General features: G+C 44.0%; 1 protein-coding gene across 1 annotated transcript in view; it reads left to right on the top strand.

The window, feature by feature from the left end:
• The window catches only part of DAPK2 (death associated protein kinase 2), a 558,977-nt gene that overhangs the window by 535,447 nt on the left and 4,425 nt on the right, over positions 1–19,105 (top strand). The window contains exons 10-11 of the mRNA XM_078685202.1: positions 13,232–13,321; positions 13,410–13,493. Coding sequence (XP_078541328.1) covers positions 13,232–13,321; positions 13,410–13,493 — 174 coding nt within the window. The remainder of the gene's footprint in view (positions 1–13,231; positions 13,322–13,409; positions 13,494–19,105) is intronic.

Here is a 19,105-nt window from a genome sequence, read left to right as displayed (position 1 = left end):
GGAGTCAAATCTGTCAATGTTCGTGCCATTGAACCAGGTTTATATTGTTTCTTGTTCTTATCAAATTAAAGGAATTCTTCGATGGTTGGGTTGATCTTCAGTTAGACATCAGATATCCATGTCTGGATGATGTGCAGGCAGCCTTTGAGGTGTTGCTTGTCTGAAGCAGAGGAGATTTTCAAGGAGAGTCGTATATCATCAGCATATTGGTGACTCTTGATGTGGTTATCTATTAGTACAGCACAAAACTGTCCCATGTAGAGATGGAAGATGGCAGGTTACACTATGGAAATCGGGGGGACTAAGCAAGCCAAAAGGATCCTTTGAGACCTGGAGGTGCCCATGTAAACAAACTGGTGTTGTTTGGAAAGGTAGGAGGAGATCAAGTGAAGGACATCTTGCATATAATGCATTTGTTGCTGCTCATACCTTGTGTTTGCATAGGAAACATCTACCTAAAGCAAATCATTCAGATGATATGTTCACTGTGACCTGTGGGCCACTGCCTAATTAACCCATACCATTACAACTGTTATGTGCGTGCCATCGTAAGGTCCCTATTTTTGCGAAGGAATTGTAGCTTCTCATTTCCTCTTATGCTGAGCATTCCCCAGCTGTGATTTAATGGGGTACTAATTCTTCAGGTCTTCTTGTTATGCCGGTACTAGTTGTTTGTTGTTGATCAATGGCCTGAATGTCAGCCCTATGCTGATATATTTTATTGTAAGAAAGAAGACAAGTCACCACAATGTAGATCTAATAACTGTTTAACAGATTTTTAATTAGAGGCAAAACAAACTCATGGAAGCAAATATGTACTAACAGATATGGAAACCGGCAATCCAAAATGTAAATGAACCTTTAAGTTCCACAGCTGTGGCATCTATTTTGCCAAGACAGAATATATTGAATACAGTAGCAGTGAACAGCACTTCAAGATTCATCCATTGGCCCATTCTTCATTACGAAAAGTTGAGCTTCTCAAAAATGGAATGGTCATATGTTCAAATCAAGTTCAAGCAAAGAGTGTTGATGAATTATTAGTTTGCAACTCATCCTACAAAGAGAGCTTAACAGTTGCACTATTTTCCTCTGTATTCTGCGGTAGGCACATTTCTAAATTCCATTTGATTTCTTCACTAGACCTCTGTCTGTTCTGGGATGGAAGTTCATCCAGTATATTTGGGGTTTATGGTAGAGTGATTGCTCTACCTGGCCAGCGAGCAAATTATTGAACATCTAACTTAATAGGAAACAACAGGGCCTTTGATCCACAGAAAGGACCTTCTATTAATAAAGACAAGCATGCTCTCGGAGTTGGCGGTTTTGTCGAGGTTTTATACGTCCAGATAAAGACATGACATTTACCCAACCCTATGGCGGTAGTGCTGACTGTAACGAAAGACCCTCTCATTGATGGGCACAAGGGATCATAATGTATTGAAACCCCATGCTGCGATTCTGTGTGAGGTGTCTGGACTGACTGAATTTAAAAAATGGGATATAATCAGAACGCCTAGAGTGTAGGATGAGTGGGAACCGAAGGGAATGAAAGCCTTTCAGATCTTTCAAGGTTAAATTAGCCTGGCTGAATCTCCTTGGTTTAAATACTGACAGTTTAAGCATGCCCTCACTGTGCATTCCAGACTTTCAGGATTGCCCTCCTCTTGAGGCTGGAGTACTGTCAACCCTACTCCAGAAAGGGGGGCTGTTACTTACTTATAAAATATTGTAAACACTTGAGTGGATATTCTAGATAAATTGAGAGACAGATGGGAATGGGAACGGGGCGTTTTGACCGGGAAGACTTGTGTGACTATGCTCGTGTAGTGGAAATGCATGCTGGATTTCAGCTTGTCCAAGTAAAAATATTTTCTTGCATACCTTACTCCAGAAAATAGCTAATGAGGTTTGGGAGAGCTGCAGACTCTTTTTGTCTAAGGTGATGTGACATGGAAGGATCTTTTTTTCCAGATAATTAGACAGTGCCCTTTCATACGGCCTTTCTGACCCTTGGCTTTGGTACGGGGTGGTACATGGAGTGTTCTCCAAGTACCACTTTACTGGGTATCTGGGGCAGTACTCAACATCCTAAGTACAAAAGAATGTTCATCAGCCTCATAGTGGCAGGTAGGCATGTGACTAAGATGTGGGGCAGCAGAGTGGCCTGAACATTCCACTATGGAAAAGTAACTTTAATGGTGTATGTTGGCAGAAACAGTAGTGTACAGATAGGTTGCTCATGGAAGTTTGAGAGAATATGTTGGAATGGAAAGCATGTGGGCAGTGGCTCATGCCTAGGCACCTTCTGCTTGTGTGCTTCTATATGCTTGGGTTTAGAGTTAGTTAGGGATTTTCCATCTTAGACACCCTAAGAAGCCTTGCTCTTTGAGTGATCTTCTAAGGAAAGAGAGAGTAAAATTGCTGTTATGAACCTTAATGTAATTGTTATTTATAGAGTGCCTTATCACCTACAGGTCTCTAAGTGCTATAGTGATTGATCATAGCTAGAAATTAATCAGCCTGTTACACACTCCCATTTTGCCAGTACAGTATACCTTGATATTAATGTGTTTAAAAGTCATGTTTATTACTTGGCAGTGCTAGGAAGATTTGGTGTTTAAACAGTGGTGAAAATGGGTCTTGCCCTACCAACACCAGCATACTAGTAGTCCCAAGACTCTGTCTGGGGTCATGTTGGAGTCCCATCTAAAACACTGCTCTCCATCATGAAGGAAACTGATAAATAGTTGGGCTTATCTGTAACCTTAAGTTAGTACTTCAAGAAGTGAAGGGCAGAATAAGATTAAACTCCATGGCCTTCAGACCAGTACAAAGTAAACCAAGGTGACCCATACCTTTCACAGTCACAAAAATGTATTTGTCGGTCAGAGTGATGAATTCTGTAGGTGGATAAAGGAAGTTGTGTAGGCAGTGCTTAATTGTTGCAGGTGGTGGGTACCGGCACTTAGTTTTGAGTCAGAGTCTCATCATCAGACTTTAACTTAGAGTAAGAGAGAGTAATTCAGAAAATGGAAGAAACGAGGAGCTAGAGAACAATAGGAAAACTGCCAAAGGGTGAAAGCAGGATGAATAAAGATCCTGCAAGAGCGAGAATAAGGGTCGTGTAAGAAAAAGGCATGAGGTGGAATCAAAAATATACAACCGTGATATTCAGCAACCCTGGACATTTGGCAGAGCCAGTGGCAGGCTTATAAGAAATCCTTTGGACTTCTATACTTATTTATTTACAAATTAAAAAACTTGGGAGTGTGTTATAACTAGCATGGATCACCTGTAGGTGTGTATACTGGGCACCTAGCCAAGTATTGCTGCCCCTAGTCCTTGAAGATCCTGGACATTGTGGATATATTCATGCTCAACCATGCTATCCATCGAGAAGGCCACCTAGGCTAGTTGCAACAATGCTTCTGTTCGTCTTGGGGATAGAAAGCCTTGAGGCAGGGCCACACGGGGTAGCGTGCATGGACGCCGCTGGAGGGGTTGCTAAAAGGGAAATGGCCATCATTGTTAAGAGTGAATTAAAGAAGTTCGATGACTTGGTCATGCTTCTCCCTAGCAGCCATGATGAGATCAGGAAACTTGTGAACAGCATTGTTACAAGGAGTCGGTGCAAAAAATGTTGCTGGCTATAATGATTATACTCTCCAGATCCCTGTCTATTTTCCATATCACCTTGAAATCAAGGAGAGGGGGTATTTAGTCCAAAGGGATGGAGTACCCAATAACTGTCAAGTTAAAAGAAATATTCCCTTTGGATGGGATCTAGGTTCAACAAGTCACACTGCAACCAAACTTATACTTCACACATCTCGTACTAATCAATTCAAATACTTAATATATTTTATTTAGTAAAAAAGCATTTTCAACGCCCACAATAGAAGTATTCTCCTTTCTAGCTGTATTTTTAGATTATTGTGTTTTTTAATACTCATGAATTTTTATGTTTTTTTAATCTTGTGTGTCATATGAACTTGTACGAAAATGCTTTTTTACTAAATAAAATATATTAAGTATTTGACTAAAATAGGGGACCTTTTTAATCTTATTTGCACAGCGAACGGAGGAACGCATTGCCCTAGCGGCTCACCTGTCTTCAGCCAAGCGCAACTTCACTTCTCGGCGCACCCGCTTCGCGGGTGCCCCATCGTCTGCACCAGGAGGGAAATACACCTGCCGTTGAGAGGAGCACAGAAGCGGTAAGGAGGGAGCGGAACCGGGCGTGTGGCTGCAGCGGGGCTGCGAGCGTGCGGGGACTTCAATTCCCAGAAGTCCCTGCTAGACCGAGTGTGAACTTCCGGTCCGCTCTCCCTGCTGGCCCGCCCCCCGCCCTCCTGAGGCTTCAAAACCACACCTACAGGCCAAAGCAAGTGGGACCTTTTTAATCTTATTTGCACAGCGAACGGAGGAACGCATTGCCCTAGCGGCTCACCTGTCTTCAGCCAAGCGCAACTTCACTTCTCGGCGCACCCGCTTCGCGGGTGCCCCATCGTCTGCACCAGGAGGGAAATACACCTGCCGTTGAGAGGAGCACAGAAGCGGTAAGGAGGGAGCGGAACCGGGCGTGTGGCTGCAGCGGGGCTGCGAGCGTGCGGGGACTTCAATTCCCAGAAGTCCCTGCTAGACCGAGTGTGAACTTCCGGTCCGCTCTCCCTGCTGGCCCGCCCCCCGCCCTCCTGAGGCTTCAAAACCACACCTACAGGCCAAAGCAAGTGGGACCTTTTTAATCTTATTTGCACAGCGAACGGAGGAACGCATTGCCCTAGCGGCTCACCTGTCTTCAGCCAAGCGCAACTTCACTTCTCGGCGCACCCGCTTCGCGGGTGCCCCATCGTCTGCACCAGGAGGGAAATACACCTGCCGTTGAGAGGAGCACAGAAGCGGTAAGGAGGGAGCGGAACCGGGCGTGTGGCTGCAGCGGGGCTGCGAGCGTGCGGGGACTTCAATTCCCAGAAGTCCCTGCTAGACCGAGTGTGAACTTCCGGTCCGCTCTCCCTGCTGGCCCGCCCCCCGCCCTCCTGAGGCTTCAAAACCACACCTACAGGCCAAAGCAAGTGGGACCTTTTTAATCTTATTTGCACAGCGAACGGAGGAACGCATTGCCCTAGCGGCTCACCTGTCTTCAGCCAAGCGCAACTTCACTTCTCGGCGCACCCGCTTCGCGGGTGCCCCATCGTCTGCACCAGGAGGGAAATACACCTGCCGTTGAGAGGAGCACAGAAGCGGTAAGGAGGGAGCGGAACCGGGCGTGTGGCTGCAGCGGGGCTGCGAGCGTGCGGGGACTTCAATTCCCAGAAGTCCCTGCTAGACCGAGTGTGAACTTCCGGTCCGCTCTCCCTGCTGGCCCGCCCCCCGCCCTCCTGAGGCTTCAAAACCACACCTACAGGCCAAAGCAAGTGGGACCTTTTTAATCTTATTTGCACAGCGAACGGAGGAACGCATTGCCCTAGCGGCTCACCTGTCTTCAGCCAAGCGCAACTTCACTTCTCGGCGCACCCGCTTCGCGGGTGCCCCATCGTCTGCACCAGGAGGGAAATACACCTGCCGTTGAGAGGAGCACAGAAGCGGTAAGGAGGGAGCGGAACCGGGCGTGTGGCTGCAGCGGGGCTGCGAGCGTGCGGGGACTTCAATTCCCAGAAGTCCCTGCTAGACCGAGTGTGAACTTCCGGTCCGCTCTCCCTGCTGGCCCGCCCCCCGCCCTCCTGAGGCTTCAAAACCACACCTACAGGCCAAAGCAAGTGGGACCTTTTTAATCTTATTTGCACAGCGAACGGAGGAACGCATTGCCCTAGCGGCTCACCTGTCTTCAGCCAAGCGCAACTTCACTTCTCGGCGCACCCGCTTCGCGGGTGCCCCATCGTCTGCACCAGGAGGGAAATACACCTGCCGTTGAGAGGAGCACAGAAGCGGTAAGGAGGGAGCGGAACCGGGCGTGTGGCTGCAGCGGGGCTGCGAGCGTGCGGGGACTTCAATTCCCAGAAGTCCCTGCTAGACCGAGTGTGAACTTCCGGTCCGCTCTCCCTGCTGGCCCGCCCCCCGCCCTCCTGAGGCTTCAAAACAACACATCACTCCCGCAGCGCGGGACGCAGCCCGGGCTAAGACAGGGCAAAGACTGGGCCGTTTGAGGCCGTTCGAGGACGGCCGAGGACTGGACTGGCCCACTCCCCCTGGACCGTGCGCCCTGACTAGCTCCTCTTTGTAGTAGTAAGTACATTGCCGGGATTGACACTTAAACACAAAATGAATACCCGGGGGAGTCGTAGTAAAACTGCTATGGGGCTCAGCAAGCCTAGCGGGACATTAGATGATTTCCTTGTAAAGACAAATTTAGCAATCGACAATGAGATTACCAAACTGCAGACCAGGGTGTCACTTGAGCTTGATGCCGCACGCAGGCTTTCTCAGACCTTTGCAAATTCTAAAAAATCTTCCCTAGGGAAAATTGCGTCAGCTGTATCCCCACAACACCCGCCCTGTCCTCCTCTATTGTTAATACATGCTGATGTTCATTCTGTTCCTCCACTAGCCCCTCTTCCCCCAGAGCCAATACCCACCCCGGTCATTATATCCCCTAACATCTTTGAGGGAACAGCCCTCACTGGAACTGGCAGTGGGCTTGGAGCAAGAATGGCGAGTAACCCCTCGGACACTCTTAAACTTCCAAACTGTTTTGGTCATGTTAAAAATTTTGCCGGTACAACTTCACAAAAGAAAAATAGTATCAGATCTGCCTATGCCCGTAAAAGAAATACTTATGCCCGTAAAAAAGCTAAAAGTGCAAGGCTCCACTTTTTCAATAAAAGGCGAATACTACCAATCTTGGGGGACACTACACAAACGCCCAATCAGGATATTAACCCAACTGGGGGGGCCGAGGCGCACATTGCATTAGATGTGCTCCCTGTCCCCACCCATGTGCTTTCCCCCACACATAGCGAGAGCCAAATGGAGAGCGTACAATCTGAGACTGGAAAGGGCAATAACAAGGGGGATGAAGACGAAGATTTCCTTAAAAAAGTCTGGGCCACATTAAAACAGCTATTGTCACCTCTAGAACTGAGACTTTCGCGTATCGAGAATAACTTACTCGATATGGATAAGACTCTAGTCTCCCTGGCTACCCTCACTCTAAAACATCTGGAATCAACTTATCCTAACATCGTCGAGGGAAGTAACCAGGTTGAGGACGATGGAATTCTTCCGGCCCCTCTACCCAATGTAAGTCCCCCCCCCCTACAAACAATACCTTCGGTCCTGCCTCCACCTTTACCACTACCAAAACCAAATCCAATACCCAAACCACGGTCTAAGTTAAATGTCCCTCCTGCAATAACACCAAGGCTCTCCACACCAATGCCAAAACGTCCAGTAACCCAGACTACACCCAAGCCTATCACTAATGCTGCCTTTAAGTCCACCAAGACCACTGTCCCCTCTACTGACCACATAGCTAACCAGCATTATGGTCGTCAGAATTTCCGGGGGGGATATATTGATCTCCCTCCTGAAGCGGGCCCCTATGTGGCCATCTTGGCTGGTGTTCCACCACTTGATCCGCATTCTGTGGAGACCCAATGGTCTCTAAAGAATAAGGTGATTCACTGGCTCAATACGAATAGGCGTCCTCCCAACCCCGGCAGGACAGGGGTTCTAATGGCCAGGAGAGTACCATGGGTGGGTCGTACTAATAAGTCTATTCCTGGAGACTGCATAGTGATCTCATTTGCAGACCCCCATACAGCCCAATATATCACTAGATGGGAAAACCAGGAAACTGACCATTCCATCGTCACCAGACCCTTAACCTTTTTCTACCCCCCAAAACAGACCATCGATCCATTTGGGACATGGACATTAGTCCACAACCGTAGAGGGAAAGGATATGGGGATGGCTGGCAACCAACCAACAATTGGTGGGAAGGAGCGCCCACGAGGAATAGGTTTGAATGTCTCGACCAGGTGGATTGACTGGGAAAAAGGTTTGTTGCTCCTCAAACCAACACCCTAGATCCCCTAACAGAGACTACTCGGAATGAAAAACTAAACCCCCCACCCGACGTCTCTAGCACCAAGGGGACGGATTTAGAATTATTAAAAGAGCACACTCTTCCCGCTCAGGTTACTACACAGGCAGATCCTATGCTTTTGAGAGATCTGAAAGGTACAAGGAGGACCAGTGGGCAAAAGCTACATTCAAAGGAAACTGGAAAACCCATGCACTCTCTTATTTCCTGGAATGTAGCAGGCCTAGCCAGTAAGATCACCCATAAACCTTGGCTAGAAACCGTCCAGAAGCATGGCATTATATGCCTACAAGAGTCATGGCTTATAGAGGAAGCACATATGCTAGGTTACCGAACCCTCCATTCACCAGCGGCGCCATCAGTTCAGGGGCGCAATAAGGGGGGCCTGTGCACATATATCTCGAATATAGGGGATATCAAACTCTGTAAATTCATATCTAACCAATATTTTCAAATTATATCATTTAAATGGGGCAATTCGCAAAAGGTAATCCTCGTGAATTTTTATAATAACCTGCCGCCTAATGAAGTGGAATCAACTTTGAATACCATGATCCACCACATCCATAAAATGAGAGACCAAGCCTCTGGGGTACACATAATATTGTGGGTGGGCGATTTTAACTGTACCGTCTGTCCGTCATCCGAGTTAGGTTTGTGCGGCCTATCAGATGTAGGAGAGGACGGTCCCTTACACTTCTCCCATTCCACTGTGGGGTCCCTCCTTAATAACGTTATTTTCACCTTTGATCTCAACTTTATTAATCAAGTATGCTCCCCCCCGGTCCCCTTTGCCCCAACGTTCAATGGCAGAGGCTGTGGATCCACAATTGACTTTGCCCTTATATCATCAACCGACCCAGATTTTGTAACCTTCTGGGAAACGGGGGATGACCCGATGACTGACCACTATCCAATTACCTTTGGGGTAAACCTGACTGATACCAAGGAAAAGGAATCCAGTGGGCCCTCACACCATATTGAGATTTCTCTAGTTAGAACCAACGGGTATGTAATTAAGTGGGAGAAAGTGGATCCTGCATCCTTCCTCCGTAATCTTATGTCCGCTTGTCCTACCGACATATCTACCTGCCTACAGGAAGACATGGACGCAGCGAGCCTTATGGCTGCTTTCTCTAACATTCAGCGCCACATAAAGAATGCACTGACAAGAAATTACAAACCCAAGGGGACCCAGACCCGAGGGTGGTTTGACTCTGGATGTACCTCCATGCTGAAAAATCTTAAGAAAGTTTTGTCTGCGAACCCGAAAGACAGGGTACAAATTCGCCAAGCAAGACGTGATTACAAGCTGGCAATTAATCAACGGCGGGCGACTTTGAAGCAAGAGGCATGGGAATCCTTGGGGGAGGCAGCCAGGTCTAAGGATAGTAATGCTTTCTGGAAAGTCATTAGATCCGTGTATAATTCAAAAGACAGGGATAACTCCATAGAGGTGGCGATAACGGCTGACCTCTGGGTAGAACACTATGGCAACCTTTATTCAAACAAGATACAGGGTAATCCCTTCAAACTTTCTAAGCGGATCTCCCTCATAGATAGTTTAAACCAGGATGACAAACCCACCGCCTCCCCAGTATCTCCTTATCCCATTGATTTAGTATTTACTATATCAGAAGTGGAAGATGCCCTTAGAGAAAGCCCATCAGGTAAAGCCCCAGGCCCGGATCTTACACCAGTGGATGTCTATAAATCAGAACCAGACTTTTGGGTCCCCCTGTTAACAAATGTATTAAACATGGGAAATAAGTGTGGCCTCATTCCCACCTGGTCGGATGCGATCGTAGTACCCATCTTTAAAAAGGGGAATAGGGACGATCCTGCTTGCTACCGCCCAATATCTTTATTGGACGGCCTTATGAAAATAGCTGGAAGGATAGTCCTTAAGAGGATCCAACACTGGGAAGAGGAGAAGAGGGTTATTTCGGAGTGCCAATATGGGTTCAGAAAGGGCCTGGGGACATTGGAGCAATGCTTAAACCTGTCCCTTTTGGTCTCTAAATACACGCAGGCCAAAGAAGGGCACCTCTTTGTCACCTTTGTCGACCTCAGCTCCGCATTTGATTGCGTGGACCATGCGTTGCTTTGGTCGACACTGGAAGACATTGGGGTGGACCATATCATCCTCACATTCATCAAAGAATTATACAGAGAGGCAGGGGCCAGAGTCAGGTTCGGGACCCAGGGGCAATGTTCACAGAAATTTTCAATAAATAGAGGGGTTAGGCAGGGTTGCATACTTGCCCCCTTGCTATTCACATTGTATATAAACTCTATCGCCGACAGTTTAACAACTCTGTCATGCGATTTCCCCACTATAAATGGAAGGCCTATACCCATTCTTTTATACGCCGATGACGCGGCCATCATGTCTAGAACTAAGGTAGGCCTGCAGAAGGCTGTAAATGAATTTTCATCTTTTATGGGTAAAAGAAATTTAAAGGTGAACATATCCAAAACTTTCTCCATGCCCTGCTCCCAAAAGAAAAATAGACCAGCATGTACAATATACTTAGACCAGCAAAGGATTGCAGTTACTGATTCTTTTTGCTACTTGGGCATTGTGTTCGATAGGTGGGGTAGGTGGAAACATGCAGTATCAGCCAGGAATCTTGCCTTTGTTCGCGCCATAGGCGCTCTAAGAACCTTTGCTGTAAAAATCGGGGGTAAACCCACTAGGGAAATGCTGCAGATTTACCAGGCAAAGTGTATAGCCACAGCCACATATGGCGCAGGTATATGGGGTGTCGAGAATGTGTCCTCAATTCAAACACGTGAGAACACCTTCATTTGTTACCTATTAGGTGTGCCAAAAACAACGTCGACATTTATGACCCACATCGAGGTCGGTGTTAAATACCTTAGCGATACCATAAAAATATCACCCTGTTTGCTCTGGCATAAGATCTGGACCACAGAACAATGCAAATTGAATAGAACCCTCATTAAAGACTGTATGGCCTTGGATGGGGTATCAAAAATCAAATGGTTACGATATGTTCAAACGATGTTCTCTAATATTGGTCACCCGGAATTTTATGATGAACCAGAGTCTACACAAACCATGACTAGATCTGCCCTTAAAAAATTACTATTTACACACTTAGAGAGCGTACGATGGGACACTAAGAAACACAATGACAACATTCTAACCTATCAGCAAATTACTCCAACGGAAGGTTTGCAATTGTACCTAGGGATTGAAAATGCAACCTATGCTCGTTTTCTCTTAACTAGGCTGCGCTTAGGGATCTTTTTTCGTTTGGTCACTCTGCCAATACAGAACGATTGGGCCTCATCGAAGCTAATATGCCCATGTGATGACCACTCTTTACAGAGTAACATACATATTATGTTCTTCTGCAAACTGTATACTAGTCCGAGAAAATTATTCCTCTTACCCTTACTTAAACGGTTAGGAATAAGAACATGTAAACTTGCATTTTCCAAATTATTGCTCCTAGAAGATGTGAATGTTATCTTTGCTGTCTCTCGTTTTTTAATGGCAGTGATGAAATTCAGAAATACCATGAGTTAAACTGTTATGGGCTGCTTAAATAGACCAGGGCAAAATGATGTCATGCTTTTTAGCACTGAATTAGTCTCTCACCCTAGGAGAAATGTATTATCTATTGTTGAAATCATGCATTCCATTAAATATTTCTTTAATATTTTTATATATATTCTTTATGTAGAGACTCTATTTCTGGTTTTATGATCCCTTGAGGAATTTATCTTGGAAACTTTGTCAATATGAATATTCTTTTATTGTTTGTATAAATTTTATCTGTATGCTTTTATGATTTCTTGAAAATCGAATAAAGCTTTTTGATTTGATTTGATTTGACTAAAATAAGCAGTCGATTTATAAGTGCCGTAATCATTGATTAGTCCGAGATGTGTGGGGTATAAGTTTGGTTGAAGTGTGACTTGTTGAACCTAGATCCCATCCAAAGGGAATATTTTATTTTCCAGATCACTCCTATATACATATCCATTACCTGTTTTAAGCAAATACATAACAAACTCTCATCCTTGCACTGGAGTAAGGGTCCTGTAAAACAGCACTGCATCAATTGTGACTATCTTACTCCAGGGGTGGCCTGGAACCGCCAAAGTTTGAGTCATACTGTTTGCAGCACTGTTACAAAATGTGGTAAATTCATTTGAAGCTGATGTCTTGGATCCTGTTTCAGGAATGGTCAAGATTCACCTGAAAGGTGAAAACAAGTGTTATCCACGCCACTGTTTTTAGCAAAAGGGACCAGTAGATATGGTATCAAAAATACAGAGTGCCACATCTTTGACCTGGTGAGGCTGGGGGGGATGATCCTAGGTTGTACATATGGTGGAATTCCCAGAAACAAGATAATCATTTCATACCGAGAGACCACAGCCTTGGCCAGCGGGCAGGCATAAACCTGAAATGGAAGAACAGCTGTATGAAGGAGATATGGTTATAACTTGCAGATATCGGAAATAGGTTTGTGTCATTGGGTTGGTTTTTTACAGTTGATGGCCTGGCAGCAGGATTTCAGAAAACTTGGAGGTCTTTTCCCAAGAATTTAGAAATACATAGGGCAAATCTAGCTAGTTGATCGTTAACCACTTGGATGCTAAGCACCTTGCTGCACTTCAATGCAATTTCCATTGAAATCAATGGAAACTCCATGACGAGCTGGGCTCGTCATGAGCGTCGAAGGGGTTAATATCAGAAGGTAAGTGCTTAACTTTAAATTATTTAAAGTAAAGGAAAAGTTGTAGGAAGAACTGGGAATGCAGATCATAGACTCGGGAATTGATAAGAGCGTGTGGATATAAATAGTATCAGACAATAATAGATTTAAATTGATTCAGTAAGATATCTGGTGACCTTGCGTAAATATTTCAATCGTCTGCGTAAAATCTATTCTAGTAAAACGCCCTGTTAGCACGATTCAGCTCTTGTGTAAGAATTGCAGGTTTTAGTCCCTAAAGATGTGCAAACATGTACTAGATTATATAAAATCAAATATCACAATTATTTTCTGCGTTGCTCTTCACACATGTATATTTAGATTTATGAAGTATGAACATGAAACTGTACAATAAGTTGTTCCATTTTGTCATCTATTAATAAGTGAAAGAAAGCACCAATATTGAGCTTGGCTTTTCTTGTTTTCTAGCCAGTAGATAAACGTCAAGCAATGGTGAGGAGGGAATCTTTGATAAATCTGGAGAATTTCAAAAAACAATATGCCAGAAGAAGATGGAAGGTATGGTTCATTCCAGAATAGTTCTATTACATGATCCCCACTGTATCCCGGTCATGTCATTATAAAAAAACCTATTTTTTTATTTCAGCTGACCATCAGTATCGTCGCACTGTGCAATCACCTCAGTCGTTCGTTGAAGAAAAAGACCTTCGGACCACTTGGCGACCATCTAGTAAGTCATGTCCACCAAAAGGATGGTTTTGTAAGAGAGTAATTGACCTGCGTGCAAAAGTACTAAAGGTTGCGCAAACAGATATGTGGTAACACAGTTTGCTCAAAGGCGGGTGGACACTGTGACCTACAATGTCACACAGCAAGGATGCCCTGGAGCTGCTAAAGTGCCAACATACCTGCTGAGCAGGACACCGACACAGCCCTAGTATTACAATTAAAAGATATAGTCCATTATCTAGTGCATGCTGTCTACCACAGCTGTCCCTAGCATCCATTATACTGAAATCATTATATTTTCAGATGTATAGACCCTTTGCAATTAATTATTACTTTGACTTGACTATTCAAACTACATAGTCTAAAAATCAATATGGTGCTACTTTAAAGGGGACTAGGCTGAAATGAAGACTTTTCAGTTGTGATGGCAACTGCTTTACAAAATCCTTGTTTTTGTGAAGTTTATTGTGTGCCTGTTGGAAATCATGGGATTAAGTATCATTTCAGGATCATGATTTTTGTCACAGAACTTGTGGTCACAGGGATTCTTAAACATGTCTATTGTCTGAATATGCAGATCTCTGATTGATTTCACAGACACATTTAAGGACAGCCGAGATTTTGATAGAGTAAACGGGGTAGCTGAGACATTGTCTAGGGAGATGCCGAGCTGAGCGAGCAGCTAATAAAACAAATTGGGGATTCAAAGTAGGCATAAGGGAGAATCTATGTGCAGACTGCCACAAATACCCCTGATACCAGTGCTAATGCCACGACCCTGCATCAAACACTTGTCCGCTACTTCTGAAATAGATATTTGGAATTGGCTCTGTGGAATTGTGTTGAATAGGCTGTATTAAAGTATTCACCAGGAGGTCAAAGTTTATTGTATTATAGAACATTTTCAGGGTTACATCTTTCTTCTTTTCCGTGTGGACCTTTAATACGTCCCCTTCCATAGACATAGACAACAGAACACCTGTGAATTTATGTAAACCATGTCTAGCTACTTCTGCAATCAGAACCTTGATCATTGCTTTTGAATCAGCAGGCTTCCCATGCCTCCTGCTTCTATACGCCATGTGAGGTGAGGAGAAGTCATTATTCGATGAAAGAAACTTATTGTACAAATGATTTTAGTCAGTACGCTTCCCCAAGAACTGCCCTTTGTCGCAGATTTGTTCTAAGCAACCACTATGGTGTAATAGAACACTGTCACTTTTAACTCTATGTGCTCAGATTAATGGTTTTCCTGGCACCTGTGTGATGAAACCAGAAGTGGGAAACTTGCATGTGCACTAATTATATGGCGTCTCTCTGCTGACCTGGCACTTTTGCTCCTTCCACTCTCCATTAGACGCCCTTACTTGGCGGAACAATATTAATCAACAAGTTGACCACCAATCCACAACACACCCGTTGCCTTCCCAACAAGCATGTGTGTGAGAAGCTCTCTCTGCTATTACTCCCCACTACTTCTTCCAAGTACTTGAACACTTGCAGATTCCGCGGGCCAAGTGCAGGCTTACAAACAGCAGGTTGTTTACCATTGCTCCTATCCCACTTCATACACCTGTATCACAACTGTCCTCAAGAAGGCATCAAGAAGTAGTCAAACAGGTCATATCCCAGCAGAGACCTCCTCAGATTCCCATCTCCTAAGGGAGCTCTATACCAAGGGAAGAGTCTGGTATTCTGGTCCTTTTTTTAGAGCACCCCATACTCAATGTCCAGAGCAAGGATCACGAAGAGGTGATCTGAGATGTAATCTCACTTCAGTAGTAAACGAGTAAAAAGAACATGAAGGAAATTAGGCGATGGTGGCTAAGTCCAAACAATCTCAGGGTTTGTAAAGCTGATAACAATTGTTAAATACACAGTTGCTCATTAAGCCAGTAGCAGTAATAATGATACCTTGTGGTTGTAACATTTCTCATGGATTGTAATTTGCATTGGTAACGAGTGTTGACAAAGCCAATAGGCCTTGCTTGGATTTTACGTCCAGAATAAAACATTTTTTAAAAGCCTGCTGTGGTGAAAAAAAAACTGGAAAATTATTGCTTCCTGTATAACAAATCTATCATATAAAGACTTTAAGGTGTTATGATTCAGTGTACTTTTGAAATGTAAAATAGACAGACCCGCCACTGGGTTTACCCATTTTTAATTTAATATCTGGCTTATCGAAGGCAAAAATATTGGTGAAGGCAAATGGCATCGTTTTCCATAACTCCTGTAGGTAGATCACATAAAAAGTGTTTAGAAAATGTTTGAACGTCACGAACCACTAACAGCGAGCTGCCTGTCTATCCCCTCACACCCCCACCCCGATGTTCCAAGAACAGATAAATAGAACAGTGGTTTGAGCGAGGGAAGTATTATCCACCATATAGCATAAGGGGAGCTGGTAATGCTCCTCTGTGTGGAGACATGGCTACTCTATGTAGATTTTAAAGAATTGGTAATTACAGGTCATGCAGACAGCTGCACTGTCAATCCAGACCTAAAAATGTGGAATGCGGACTTGGCTTTGCCTTCCCGGTGACATGAATGTGCAAGCAACACTGAATGAGTAAACATTGACTCTTACACATTTGCTTTGGCAGTTCGAAAGCTACCCCTTTGAACAAACAGCTCTAGGACAGGTCCACGTGGGTGGGAAACCTCTTTGCAGGAAAAGAACATTTTTCTTCCATAATCTCCCAATACAGCACAAATGCCTCCATTCCAACAGTACCAATTACCATTCAGACATCTTCACCAGATATCAAGGTCCTGTTTAGTAACCAGAATTCTGCAAGACATAGATAAAGCAATGTGGCTTCCTGTGGCACAACCTTCACATTGACCACTGGAAGCTTCTTTAAAGTGTTCCTCACCTAGCAGAATTGATATGCGCCATTCTTGGCCGAATGAAAACTTTTTGTAAGTAACTAGCAGATAATGTAAGTAATACTCCACGGCCTTGAATGTATCAATTCTATTCTGGACCAATTTTTCTGCTTTTTTGTAATAAGGAATGAAGTAACAGGTTTTGCTTTTGAACGGCATGTAACATATGGCGATATTAAGTCAAATTTGCAATACCATAATTCTTACCATAGGTCCATTGGTTACATAAAAAACTCCCTCTCCATCGGGGAGGGGTAAAGAAAACAGAAAATGCTGTTGCTGTTTTCCTGCCGTATAGTATAGCACTCATGGGTGGGGGTCTCTGTGTCCCTATCTCCAATGACAGACGTAATCCTACAAAATCCTCCCACACGCCAGTAGGACTGTGGGAGACCCAAAGGGTACCCGACCAGCCCCATGGTGTTAGTTTTGATAGATTCAGAACTGTAATTCAAAAATTTATATTGGCTGGCAGTAATATGAATGCTGATGCACTTTTTGCATGAGGAGACGGCCATGCAGGAACGATGCCATCCTGGCTGCCTTTCTGCTGCCTGCAGACATCACAATATGGGCATTTCATACCAATGGTCATCAGCAGGCCTACAGCACGGTGTACAGACCACCCACATACCTAATCAGGGCTGTAATTGTTTATACCACAGCACAGCATGCAGCAAAATATTTGGTCATGTATTTTTTATGTATACGTAACTGGGAATAGAGCTTAGAAATTGTGTTCCACTTCAAAAGCCAAAGTTTCAAAAGCAAGCGCATATCTTTTAAGGCGAAATCAGTTTGTTCTCATCCAGTCTCTACAAATATAGTATTATGGGGTGGAATATTGAACCTGTAACTCCCTTTATAATTCTAAAATCCAATCTCTACCATGGGGTATACTTTGGAAGCTGCAAGTTAAACAAGCATTGGCTTAGCCAATAAGTTCTGCCTTTGGGACCTTATAAGTATTTATCCATGCAGCACTTTATCCTGGGTGCTGCAACATCTGCTGTTCTCAGTCCGCCTTACACAGTACCCTATACTTTAACCACCAGTTGGAACTCGCAAGCAATGCACTCAAGCAATGCATTTTTAAAGTGCTTCAATGACTTATAGGGTACTTTATAAATACAATAATAAAATACCCTGTTCCAAGTGGCATAGGCCATTCATTACGTGTACATTGAGGCAACAGAGATATAAAACAACAACAAGATGTGGTCTAGTGCCCCAGTTGCCAAATCTAGAACAACGCAACTGGGTCCTAATTCTGCTTTCCCCATCTGTAAAGAAACGTGGGCTATTGGACAAATCACTTTGTCTCACTGTCCATCAGCTGCCTTTTATGTTACAACCGGGAGTGCTATTAAACAGGTCAAACTCCAGGAACAAATACTATGCAGAAATAATATAATATTCAGCATTGAAATGCCTAGATATCATTCGGTACTCAGTGTAAATCGGTTCGAACATTTTCACTAATATTCACAGGCATACAAATAAAGTCAACAAGTAGTATTGCTATTTTCAAACATTCTATTCAATTACATGAATGAGGAAAGATCTCCGAAGCAACTATTATGTGCCGCTATATTAATGACAAAATCTGTGTAACTAAATGCAGAAGCCTAGGCGAATGCGAGATAAAGTAAATTATATTTGTATTTTGAACAAATGACAAGAAATTATAATGTATTTTTTTCGGAACCAAACAACTAAGTAATAGTTTGAAAAGTTAAGACATTGAAACAAAACAAAGCCCAACACGTTACTCTTTCAACTGTACTGGAAATGAAGGCCCAAGCCAGAGGTACACACCAGGATCCACACACGCTCTATGTATTTCGCTTAGTGCCACAGTGCCTTTTAAGACCTATAATCTTAATTCACTTCAGTTGAACCACGTACCCCTCTCTACACAGGAAAAAATAATCTGTAAACTGACACTGATAGATCCACACGAAAGGGCCCCAGTTTGGAATGTGCTGCTATGCATTAATAATGCTACTGAACATTGCAGATCCCAGTAACATATCCAGTGCTTTCAACTGAAATATAGAAGTACTGGTGCTCACTATCTAGCGTGCCAGAATGCTCGAGAAGTGCCAATTCTCTCCTATTAAATGTATTGCAGAAGTGCGTATAAGTGTAGGTTCTCCCCTCTTCAAATTAAAAAATTGTAGGTACTCACTACAAGGGGGTGCACAAGCAATGCTGGGAAAGTGAGCTTGTGAGCAGACTATAACTCTACCAATGAGTTGTGATTAATTGATTGACCACCTCTAAGTTTAACTATTAGGACACTCACAGATCTGCGCAACTCCAAAAGCACACGACACGCTACCTCCTTGAAAGAAAAATAAAATATGAAACATGAAGTGTGGCGTCGTGCTGATTAAATAAGAGCCTAGTGGGCAACAAAAGCATAAAATTGCAACATCACACGGCTCAAGCTGGATTAAAAAAAAAGTTTGCTGAATGTAACAGAAAAGGACAGAGGCGAACGTCTACATGTAACAGGGCCAGTCGCCATGGAGGGAATCAAGCTCCCAAAGAATAGACAAATACAACCAATGCACCAAAAAAAGCCAGCATTTCTGAACGTCAAATAAAAGAACAAATGGAAATCAATAGCGTACTTGAAGCCCAAAGAGAAGATACAGCATGTCTCGAAGACAGAGCATGTGCGCTGCCTAGGCTCAACCAAAAAATAGGTTGAAA

Source organism: Lissotriton helveticus, chromosome 3_2 (genome assembly GCF_964261635.1).
Source record: "Lissotriton helveticus chromosome 3_2, aLisHel1.1, whole genome shotgun sequence".
In the NCBI taxonomy this organism is placed as follows: Eukaryota; Metazoa; Chordata; class Amphibia; order Caudata; family Salamandridae; genus Lissotriton; species Lissotriton helveticus.
This window is presented reverse-complemented; position numbering and strand designations above follow the sequence as displayed.